At 38.1% G+C, this 12,380-nt stretch overlaps 1 protein-coding gene across 2 annotated transcripts in view; it reads right to left on the reverse strand.

The window, feature by feature from the left end:
* LOC149176107 (uncharacterized) overlaps positions 1–12,380 on the reverse strand; it is a 175,753-nt gene that overhangs the window by 57,980 nt on the left and 105,393 nt on the right. For both annotated transcript variants that reach the window (XM_089419858.1, XM_089419859.1), the window contains one exon: positions 9,985–10,137. In XM_089419858.1, the coding sequence (XP_089275984.1) occupies positions 9,985–10,137 (153 nt within the window). The remainder of the gene's footprint in view (positions 1–9,984; positions 10,138–12,380) is intronic.

Below are 12,380 nucleotides of genomic sequence, written 5' to 3' on the forward strand. Positions count from 1 at the left end.
TGCCCCTATATCTTGTATAAACTTTAGACCTAAGAAGAAGACAAGGGAATCAGATTTGTAGCTCGGACTAATACTTAGAACATTTCGGCAGTGACGGTTAAGCTCAGATCACAGACCTTATTCATTAATTCGGACCTGAGGTATCATATTCAGGCCTATAGCAACATATCAAAATTCGGATCAGTAAATTGGTGCAGCATGGTGCCAGAATATTATTGCTGAAGTTTTGGTGCAATAAGGACATTGGTGAAGTTGTAGTGAAGAAGTCTCGGTGCAGTGTTGAAGTCTTAGTGCAAGAACATTGGTGCAGTATTGATGAAGAAGTGTGGTGCAGAATATATGGTGCAGTATGGTGTATAGATCCTTGTGTAAAAGTATTGGAAGAGTTCAAACAGTGGTCTCGTGCAGTGTGGTGCAAGGACATTTGTAAAGAATAATTGTCACAATCTAGTGCTGAAGTCTAGGTGCAGCAGTGGTCCAGCTGTCTTGAGATAATCTGGTGTTGAAATATTGGTCCAGTGCAGAAGTCATGGTGCAAACTTTGGTGCAGACCTTTGGAGGTAACTTCAAGTAATCTTTGGGACTAACCTTGGACCAGATTTGAAGAAGGTGCAGAACTATTATTAGAGCTGGTGTAGAACTTGGTGCAGTTCATTGAAGACACATTGAAGTGTTGTATTGAAGATCATAATGCATTGTTAATGTCATCATGAGGTAACCTTGAAGATTTTGTTTGGATGAAATGAAGAGTTGTGGTGACAACTTCATGAGAAGACAAAGTTGTCATTGATGAGCTAAGTGCCTTGAAGGAGGCATTGCTGAAGATAGACAGGGGTCATTGAAGAAGACATTGGGAACCGTGAAGAAAAACCAATAACATCTTGATAAAGTGAAGCTAAGGGTTGTAACCCAAGAGGTTGGAGCCTCGAAAAGACAAGGTTGGTGCCTTGGAAGATAGGGTTGGAGCCCTAGAGGATTAGAGTCCTCAAGAAACCAGGTCGGAGCTTGAAACGAATCTAGGGTTGGAGCCCTTGAGGTTGGTGCCTCAAAATTGACAAGGTTGGAGCCTTGGAAAGCCCATGTCGGTGCTAGGCACATTACAGGTTAGAACCTGGGGAATTGAAGATCAATGTCTTCATCTAGGGTTGGGGCCCTACATATATTGTACTTGATTTATTGTAAAGAAGAAATTAATAAAAGATTTATTCTTATTGTTCATTTTGTGTTCTAAATATAAGTGATCTAACTGGTAAAAGTAAAAATTGAATAGAAATACTGATTCAGCCCCCCTCTTAGTGCTTCCAACAATTGGTATCAGAGCCAGTACCTTCACTCAAAGCCTAACAGCTTGAAGATTGATCATTAGAACACAAACGGAAAGGCCAAGGAAGAAAGTCTCCAATCCTCCTAAAGTTGTGTCTCCCTCAACCACCGAAATTAAAGTCAATCAATTTTTGAAGGCTCCATTGTTCAATAGAAACTTTGATATATGGGAGGCAAGAATGAGGAATTTCTTAAAGACTCAAGGAATTGAAAATCGGTGATTACTGATAGCATGATCGATGGAGAATCCAAGGAACATAATACAAGAGCAATGAAAGCAATCGTGAATGGGCTTCTTGATTCTATGGAGGCCAATTTTGAAAAATGTGTGTCAGCAAAAGGCATATGGGATAAACTTAATGATCTTCACACAAAAGGAGCATTGACAATGATCTCTAGTCAAGAAAATGATGGAAAATAAGAAGGAAATCCAAAGCCCATCAAGGAAGCTAAAGATAAGAGTGATAACATGAAGACCTAGAAGATGAAGAGAATGAAGAAGATTTTGAAGAAGATCTCCTCACTAAACTTATGGCTGCCATAGAAGAGTTTAAAAATTTGAAAAACGAAAATGAGGAACTTAAGAAGAAAGCACAAGTTGGCGACTAGGACAAGACAAGGAAGGAAGTTGACCTTGTCAAGCTTCAAGAACAAGAAAGAGATGAGGAGCTCACCAAGATTAAGGAAGGTTCATCAAAACAAGAGAAAGCATCATGAAGAAGTCATATCCATGACAAATCAATTGGATAAGGCAAAGAAACGGGAAGATACCTTGTTGAGCCACCTTGAACAAAGGCACAAGAGCTTGAACAAACTTGAAGCAGAGATTGGTCAATACAAGGAAGAGGTCTCCTCCCTTAGATCTCAACTAGAAGAAGCAAGGAAACAAGCACAAGGAGCTGAGAAGGTGATGGAAGCTTTGGCATTCATAGAAGGACAAGTTGATGAAGCAAAAAAAGGAGCGAAACACCATGATATGCCAACTAGAAGAAAAGGATGATGACATCACCAAGTTAAGATCAGAAATCACTTCTCTTAAGGCCTAATCATGTGAAGCAACCAAGATGAAGGAAGAAATGGAGATCATTCTATCAGAGAAGGATGAAGAATGCAAGGAAATGAAGGAAGAAATTGTCTTTCTGATAGAATGACGAAGAATACAAGGAAATGAAGGAAGAAATTGTCTTTCTTAAAAAGGAAGTTGACTTGTTGAATAAGAACTTGAAAAGTTCTCAAACCCTAGATGACATCCTAAGTCATCAAAGGTCTCCCCTTGATAAATTAGGGCTTGGCTATGCAGGTGAACCTTCAAGCAAGAATGATGCAAACCCTAATGCTTCAAACAACAAGGATGTGGAGAAACTTGGAATAAATATTGATACTCCCAATTCCAGTAAAGGCAAGGAGAAGAGTCAAGACAACAACGGAAGAAATACTATTCCAAGAAGAAATGTAGATGGTGTCAAGGATGCAAGAAGCAATGGTTATCATCAAAGGATCCCAAGGCAAAATTACTTCAGAAGCACATCAAGGAAGCTTTCTTCTCCCATGTACCAAAGTATATTTCTTGGTTATTGCTATTCTTGTATAAACTTTGGGCACATGGCAAAAGATTGTAGGGCATATCACAAAGACAAATATAATGGTCACCGTCAATCTCCGAGAAGCAATTTCGCAAGAAGAAGTCATGAATTCTTATTCATGAACAACATAGCGTGCTTCAAGTGTCATAACATTGGACATATGGCACGTGATTGTAACTTGACTTGGGCTCCTACACAAGCTAGAACCATACCAGAGAAGAATGTTACACAAGTATGGAGAAGGAAGCAAATACAATCCGAAAATCTTTTGAACTCTCCAGCCAACAACACATGTTGTTGACCTGATCTTTGACAATCTAAGCATTTGATGGGGAAACTCTGCCAAAAGGAAGATCATGCATATAGTTAGGGGGAGCTTATGATGATTAGGCATTCTTGCAAAAGATATTCATGGATGGATCCTATGAAAACCTTTATGAGTCATATCTGGACATTCATAGATCATCTCTTAGGAACACTCCATTGAAGAACATAACCATATTCATCCGATGGACTATTGTTAAGATCTCTTTCACTTAATCACTAAGCACCTAATCTTTCATGAGCTAGAGGAGGTCATGTAAACAGGGGGAGTTGGTTCATCACATGAAGGAATGTAACCACATCTATCATGGACCACATTGCCAAAAAGAAGAGCACCATGTCAAGGGGAGTAGCATACTCGTGAAGATCTACTATTTGTGAAGAAAAGAAGCAGCTTGACAAGGGGAGTACTTGAGCACCCCATTTGCCATTGATGTCAAACGGGGACAGAATGTTGAAAGGACAAGAATATTGCCATCAATGACAAAGGGGGAGATTGTTAATCTAGGTTGTCATTGATGTCAATAGTTGATCATTGATACAGCAGTGACTGGATCGTAAATATTTTTGAAGATGTCGGAAGATGACTACAGCTCTTCTTTAAGTTGATGGAGTGCCAATCATGCTTCTTGATGGCATGTCTATGATAAAAGACTACATGATGACTTATGTGGACCATGATGATGACTTAGGTGGACTACACTTGGAAGACTGTCTATATGACATAAACATGATGACATGCCCTACCTCCAATGATCTTCATTATGACACCACATGATGACAAACCTCCAATAATTTTGAAGGAGACAAGGTGATGAAGAAGGAAATCAAGGACATAATTAAACGAAAACGAAGTCCTACACTCAAAGGAATTTTGCCTTGCCTCCATTTCTGCACTCATAAAGGACCAGTCGCATTAAAAATTATTTTTCGCCTCCTTAGAGACAGAATCTCACCATGAGACCTTCACCATCTTGAAGAGCCTAATTTTTCCTTTCCAATGAGCTATTACTTAGCTCGAAACTCCAAGCGGTTTGGGAGAAATGAATTTTTGAAGTTAAGTTATTAATTCTGGACATGGAGCCGACCTGAGCAAACCTACCTTGTCGGCCAACAAAAGAGACGTGTATGTTCAAGGTTCACGTTCAAGAAGCCTATTAATAGAAGGTTCGAGCTCCTTGTTTGAATCATCATTTTTTGCAGATCAGAAAGACAGAAGTCTATTAGATGTTCACAACTCGTGAACTAAAGGAGGCAGAATTGAAGACTTGTTTTGGGTTATGAAGATTGTAGCTCCTATAATATCTCGGACCTTACCTCTATCTGTCTCGGACTTGCTGCGATAAATTTCCTTCTGGAGCTCGGACTTCACCTTACCTTAGTCACTTTTGTAGACCTGTATATCCATTACAGTGACAGTGATCACCTTGGTAGATCGGACTTCAGTCCTGTGGAAGATTAGTGAGCAGTCACTAAGACAATTCGGACTTCACCTCAACTCGGACCTTTAAAAACAGTGAAGAGCTCAGATCTGTGATTATAGCTCACAATTGCACAGAACTGTTGGAAGAGCTCGGATCACTGCCTTAAGCTCAAACCCGTGGAAGAGGTATATATATATATAGAACTTGGACCTCAACTCGAACTTAGTCAAGATAGTGCTTTGATTTATGGGTGAGTTGTGATCACAAACAGCTTGGACAAAATAGTGACACTTGAATTTGTAATCAATACCTCGAACTTGTTACACTGCCTAAAGCTCGGATTTGTTGGAGGACAGATCTCAGGTTCAGAACTGTGCCCTTGTATCTTGTATAAACTTTGGACCAGAGAAGAAGACAAGGGACTCATATTTGTAGCTCGAACTAATACTCAGAACATTTGGTCAGTGACAGTTAAGCTCAGATCACAGACCTTATTCATTAATTCGGACCAGAGGTATCTTCAGGCCTATAGCAGCATATCAAAATTCGAATCAGTAAATTGGTGCAACATGGTGCCAAAATATTATTGCTGAAGTTTTGGTGCAGTAAGGACATTGGTGAAGCTGTGGTGCAGAAGTCTTGGTGTAGTACTAAAATCTTGGTGCAATGTTGAAGTCTTAGTGCAAGAACATTGGTGCAGAATTGATGAAGAAGTGCAGCGCAGAATAGATGGTGCAGTATGGTGTATAAATCCTTGTGTAGAAGTATTGGAACAGTTTGAACTGTGGTCTGTTGCAGTGTGGTGCAAGGACATTTGTAAAGAAGAATTGTCACAATCTAGTGTTGAAGTCTTGATGCAGCAGTGGTCCAGTGGTCTTGAGATAATCTGGTGTTGAAATATTGGTGCAGTGCAGAAGTCATGGTGCAAACTTTGGTGCAAACCTTTGGAGGTAACTTGAAGTAATCTTTGGGACTAAACTTGGACCAGATTTGAAGAAGGTGCAGAACTATTATTAGAGTTGGTGCAGAACTTGCTGCAGTTCATTGAAGACACATTGAAGTGTTGTATTGAAGATCATAATGAGGTAACCTTGAAGATTTTGTTTGGGTGAAATGAAGAGTTGTGGTGACAGCTTCATGAGAAGACAAAGCTGTCATTGATGAGCTAAGTTCCTTGGAGGAGGCATTGCTGAAGATACACAGGGGTCATTGAAGAAGACATTGGGAGTCGTGAAGTAAAACCAATAACATCTTCATAAAGTGAAGCTAAGAGTTGGAGCCTCGAAAAGACAAGGTTGGTGCATTGGAAGATAGGGTTGGAGCCCTAGAGGATTGGAGTCCTCAAGAAACCAGGTCGGAGCCTGAACCAAATATAGGGTTGGAGCCTGTGAGGTTGGTGCCTCAAAATTGAAAAGGTTGGAGCCTTGGAAAGTCCAAGTCGGTGCTTGGCACATTACAGGTTGGAGCCTGGGGAATTGAAGATTGGTGTCTTCATCTAGGGTTGGAACCCTACATATATTATACTAGATTTATTGTAAAGAAGAAATTAATAAAAGCATTTATTCTTATTGTTCATTTTGTGTTCTAAATATAAGTGATCTAATTGGTAAAAGTAACAATTGAAAAGAAATATTGATTCACACCCCCTCTCAGTATTTCCAACAACTAGGTCTACCAAAAAGCTTGGAGCTCTTTTGCATCAGGAATTGAAAGTTGGAAAGATACACCAACCTTTGAACAAATGTGGAATGCATGCAGTCAAGAAGAAGCCTGCATCTCATTAGTAAGGAACAAAAGGAGGATGAAGAAAACAAAACTTCAAATGCCTACTATGCTCATCATAAGAAGAAGGGAGTATACAAGAAGTTCAAAAGACCAAAAAAGAAGGATGACCTATCAAAGATTGAATGCTACAATTGTCATAAGATGGGACGCTACAAAAGTCAATGTCCTGAAAATCCAAGAAATAAGAAGAGAGAAAAAGAATATGGAGATATAGTCGATGAAGCTCCAACCAAGAAAAACAAGACTGAAAACTCTGAAGTCAAAGACTTATTTACTAAAGTCTCTTAGGGATACTATCCCTTACATATCCTTCTACTTTAATTTTTGTAATGTTTTTCTTTTATGTTTTTAGAGTTCGTAGATCTAATATATCTTTTTAGAACTTTTTGAATTGTTTTGATAAGTTGTCGGTATCCCTCAAGGAGCCTTCACCATTTTACCAAAAGATAAGTATATTGTTCTTTGTTTCATTTTTCATGTTTGGTTTCCTACTCACATCAATATTTGTTTGTATTGTATACTAATAACATTTTCTTTATAATTTTCCTTCGTAGTAAAGTATGCAGAATACACAAAGGTCATGGAGGAGACTTCAAAGGAAAGACTTGAATCATGAAAGAAGTTATGTTGCAAAGAAAGCCCTTCAAGAATTGATGTTCTACAAGGTTTGTTAAATAACAACTCAAGGTATGTCTTAGATTAAAAGCTTTGTTGCAAAAGGTACGATTATTCTCACTTAAACTTTATATTACTAACAACTTTATGTCTAGGGTTTTGAATCATAAAGATTCTTGTTAGGGTGATTAATCATTAGATTGAATCTACCCTTGTTATATCGTCTCTTGTCATTTGATCATTCTTGTAAAACCCTAACCCTTAGGGTTCACTGTAAAACCATAGCCTCTTGATGCGAAGGGTATGTCAATGTCAATAATGAAACCCTAGTCTACTTAAAGATTGTTGATAAAATCCAGAACATATAATGAAATCCTATTCTTTTGAAGTTTAGGGTTTTGGTAATGATTGTGGTAAAAACCCTAGTCCTTTAGGGTTTGTTGTTGATGTCTTACTTATATAATGAAACACTAAATTTTTAGGGATTGGTGAATCAAGGTTTATGAACAAAACCCTAGTATAACTAAAGTAAGATCCTAGGAATGAAACCCTCGGTATATTCATCAGTATGATCGAAACCCTAGCTTGGTCAAAATTGTTGTATATCTAACTTCGACATATTGATGTTTGTATCTCGGGTTTACCTAGTAGATATTGATATGAGATGCTAGTGCATGATAATGTTGGGCATTGGATAATCCAGTGCTCCATGTGTGTTTCGTGACATGTTCTTAACCGCCTCTCGAGGATCTGTTAACTCTGGCGATGCGTCTGTTTACTAACACCTGCAGGTTTTGGTGTATCAACAATCGTGACTCCAACAAGTGGTATCAAAGCCAAAGGTCTCGAGTTCGAATCACACCCAGCTCACGTTGGGGGGAGATTGTTGGGCATTGGATAATCCAACGCTCCCCGTGTGTTTCGTGACACGTGCTTAACCGCCTCTTGAGGATCCGTTAACCCTAGCAATGCATCTGTTTACTAACACCTGTGGATTTTAGTGTAACGGCAATCGTGATTCTAACAAATAATCCTAGATATGTATATGTGAGTATGCTAACTTGATTATTGATCAATGTAATCTAGGGATTGTAACAAAAACCTAGTAGAATTTGTTATAAATTCTAGGACATAACATTGAAGCCCTAAATTTATAGTGCTATGATTGGATTGATATTGAGTTGTTTTAAGTCTTGATGATGGATTTTAGGGTTTGTGACAAAACCCTAGCAAGTTGTTGAAGTCTAGAATATAAAAGATGTGACCCTTGCTAAATATGAACCTAACTAGGTTTAGGACCTGTAAATGCCTCCTTGTCAGATTTGTCTTCTACTATCTTATGAGGATCTAATAAGATCTAGGATTGGCCCTGGGTGGCCTAATGTGATGTAAGACTTATGTCTCATGATATTTGTGCTTTGTATCTCAGCTTAGCATTTGATGAATATCTAAGAAGAAGAATTTGGGTTTTCCCCCTTGTGGGGTTTTGCCATGGTCTCTGACCAAGATACTGGTGTCTCTATTGTGTATGTTTTTCTTCTATTATTCCTTATTGTTCCGCTGCATTGTTGATGTTATTGTTCTCTCTACAATATTTGCTAAACAATGATATGATGTTATGGGGTGAATGTAATGTGAAAATACTGAAAAAGTTTTAAAATGCAATTATCTACAGCAGAGAACACACTAGCCCTAAAAATTAACAGTAGTGACTGGTGCATATGGTGGAGGAGTTGGCATATAATCATCATCAAGCAAATGTGTAGGGCTGCTTGTGGTCTGGCTGTCCAAATGGGAGAAAAAGTTTTCTCCTAGGGGGTTACCCATTTTGGTGGGTAACAATGTCTACAAATCTTGCAGCAAGGGGGGATTGGTGTCTCCTATAGGTTAGTGCCTACAAAGTTTGTAAGAGTAGGTTGGTCCCTATAAAGTTTGTATCAATAGGTTGGTGCCTACGAAAATCTATTATATCTTGTGTTCCATATGTGAGATTGTTTGGTTATGATTCATGAATGTTTAAATAAGTAGAAAATTGTCTTATATTGATTCACCCCCCCACACTAGTATAAGTGTGAATCCAACAGTTGAAATGATGGTAATCTTCAATTGTGGTTAACAAACATCATGGCTACGTACCCTCATTATTATATTACTAGGATATGGTTTGAAAGCCAACTTAGTCAACATTATTTTATATTATTCTAGATGGCTAATGTTGGACTAGGGATTTATGCGCGTCCATAAACCCCTCATGGTGGAAGGAGACAAGTCTTTTGTACTATCATCTCAAATAAATTAGAAGAGTCAAAAGTTATAGTGTGAACATATGAATACCAAGATGAGGTAAGCAATTTTCTAAATTCTAAATGACATTTGCAAACATGCTAGCTGCATGAGACATTAGCTAAGTTTAAGGAAGATGAGGAAAAGTATAAGACCTCACAAAAGGAGGGCATCTAAATTCACTATTTTTAAGTTTTAAAATCGAGTGGAGGATTTTTTTCCTAGTTCAATGGTAATAATTTTAAACATATGAACCCCAACATGAGGTAAGCATCTTCTAATTCTGAACGACATTTGTAAAGATGCTACCTGCAGCAGAGCTTATCTAAGTCTAAGGAAGATGAGAAAATATACGAGACTTCATCAAAGGAAGGCATCTGAATTTACTGTAAAAGGAATATAGGATGGCAGATCCATTTATATAGAGTGCTTTTAACATAAACTGAAAGGATCTTTTCATAATTCCAAGAGCTTGTTACTGAAAGTCTTTTCAATAATGATTTTTTCCTACATTGTTGGCATGTCTGGACAGTGACCCATCCATTGAAAAGCCTAGCGCCATTTGATCAAGAGAAAACTCAAGAAACAGTTATCAGGAAATCTTGTCATAGATATGGATCTACCGTAAGAATGACAAGAATACTTACAACAGTATTGCAAGGCTGATTACCACATATAGATTCCTGTGCAGTGGATGCAAAAGCCAGTGTCTTCTTTTTTGAGTCATCAACCAATTGAGCATATAAGTGCTTGCTGGAACAAAAAATTGAAAGCCTTGGCTTCTGAGCTGTTCCATTAAACTTCAACCAGAAAGAAGCATGTCATAAGAGGTAACAAATGACAAATAGTAAAGGACATGCACTTAAGTTAATTTTAATACATACAGCCAAAGGCTAATGTAAATTGAAGCATCAGAAATATCACTACAAAAGTTTAAAGCTACCTCACAATTTCAACCATTAATAACAAACAAAAATGATGAAGAAACTTTGTAATGAGATATGAAGGCCCACAATAGTAATCTGAAAAATGATGAAGAAACTTCGTAATGAGATATGCGGGCCCACAATAGTGATCTGATAGTGATTCTTCTTAAACATCTAGCTCATTGTTGATCTGGTAGATATCTAATAGGGCCTACCCGCTACCTCCAAACATAATGACTACATCTTGAATTCTGGTGCGATTTAGGAAGACTATAACTGGAGAGAAAACAGCAAACATGTTTTTCAAGCATGTTTGTGTGACTGAGAGACTTCTTCATTCCATCATTTAGACAAGGACAACAGATTCCTCAGTTAGTTTTCAAATGCACTTTAGTCTCTCTTGGACACTAAGCTAAAAAAATACAGCATTTCAAGTGAAAACAGACAGACAAACTGAGGTAGTACACTGAACTGTACTTCAGTTGCTGAGAACCTACAGTCTGACATCCGATTTTGGGATGAAAGATTGCTGGATAGAAATATGGGATCCCAAAATCGCCATCAGAAATTTGTTTGGGATTTAAACCTCAAGCACCCACTGAGTATTGTAGAGCAAAGTTCATTGCCAAAAACCTGACAAGAAGAAACTGCATGTACCGGCTGAAAAGACTGCCAAACACCTCTGGATAATGCATCAACAAGTGTAAGAAATGCTGCAAAAAACTCAGCAGAGGTACAAAAAATGGTGTAACAAGCACCAAGTCAAGCACAAGTTTGAAGTAGGACATCAGGTTTGGCTACATAGTACACAAGAACAATCCAAGAAGAAGAATCTGAAGTTGAGAGTTGTTAGAGATAAAATTCCCTTTTCATCTGGGAGCCTTGCTCTACTAAAATGAGAAGTGGGTAGGTCTAGAAGTGTATGGAAAATTTAGAGGGGAAACAAATTCAAGTTATCCTATTTTTGGCTAGAGGATAATAGTTATCCTCAGCTGTCCGATTTTAGAACAAATTTTGTACTGTGAGTTTATGTTTCTGTGGAATACAAAGAGAGAATAACTCATATGTGAGAATTGTCTTGCCACGAATTTGTGATCTCAAAACCCAACATGTTATGAGAAAGAAGGAAAGAGATAGATTAATGTTCATTAACAGCCAAAACAGGTAAATGGAACTTAACAATACAGCAAATAAAAATAACAGAACAGAAGTGCTCAAAACATCTCCTCCCTAAAGCTGGACAAGAAAGTAAATAAAAAGAATAATATCCAAAGTTTTAACAAAATGCAGGAGGATATATAATGCAGAAACCCTCTGCGATAGAGTACAACTTTGAAGATAGATATGGTCAAAACAAGCGATGCCATTGAAGAAATGAAGCTGTTGAGATCACCAGTGCTAAAACACAAGAGTTATCATTGATCTGCATCAGGTCATCAGAGGAGTGGCATGAACTAAGAGTTAATGGCACTACCCTATGAATTGACGAAGAGTTACACTCCAAAGCTCTCCTAACAATCAAAGGTCAATGAACCCTCAGTAGAGGGGTGAGGCGGGGGCGAGGGGGGTTGATGGATTCCAAATTTGAAGGGAGCACAGATAATCATTGGAAAACACTGCAAAGTTTCATTCAGTTTGTAGCAGCAGGTTGATAGGCTTCTTGTACCTGGTACCTAGACCTCAAAAGAAGATGCCACTGCTGGTAAAATAAAATGACTGCTATAGCAACTTGAAGTTTACAGACAGAATGCCAAACTTTAAAGCAATTGCTGCTGTTTAGGGTAAATGAGTCACAAGAAGGTTATCCTATGAGTTTACTGAAGATAGTCATACTGAATAAGCTGGTTTATACAGAAAGAAGATACTAGTTTGCACTCTGAAGAATAGGATAAATCTGCTCAAAAAGTCACCATTGTTAAGAAAGGAAAAAAAACAGATTAAAGAAGGCATCACCAACCAGTTGAGTTTTCTGTAGCAAATTGTGGAAGCTGATTTGCAGAAAAAATTGTGATTGTGAAGCTCAATGCCTTCATGGGAACTGATTTGGAGAAAAAACACTGGGAAGAAGCCACTGTTGTCCAAGTTCAAAGGGATTCCAATAAGAAAATAACGTCTGT

This window comes from Pinus tabuliformis, chromosome 4_1 (assembly GCF_031772625.1).
Source record: "Pinus tabuliformis cultivar Carrire ecotype Pingquan chromosome 4_1, CPIR1, whole genome shotgun sequence".
Taxonomy (NCBI): domain Eukaryota; kingdom Viridiplantae; phylum Streptophyta; class Pinopsida; order Pinales; family Pinaceae; genus Pinus; species Pinus tabuliformis.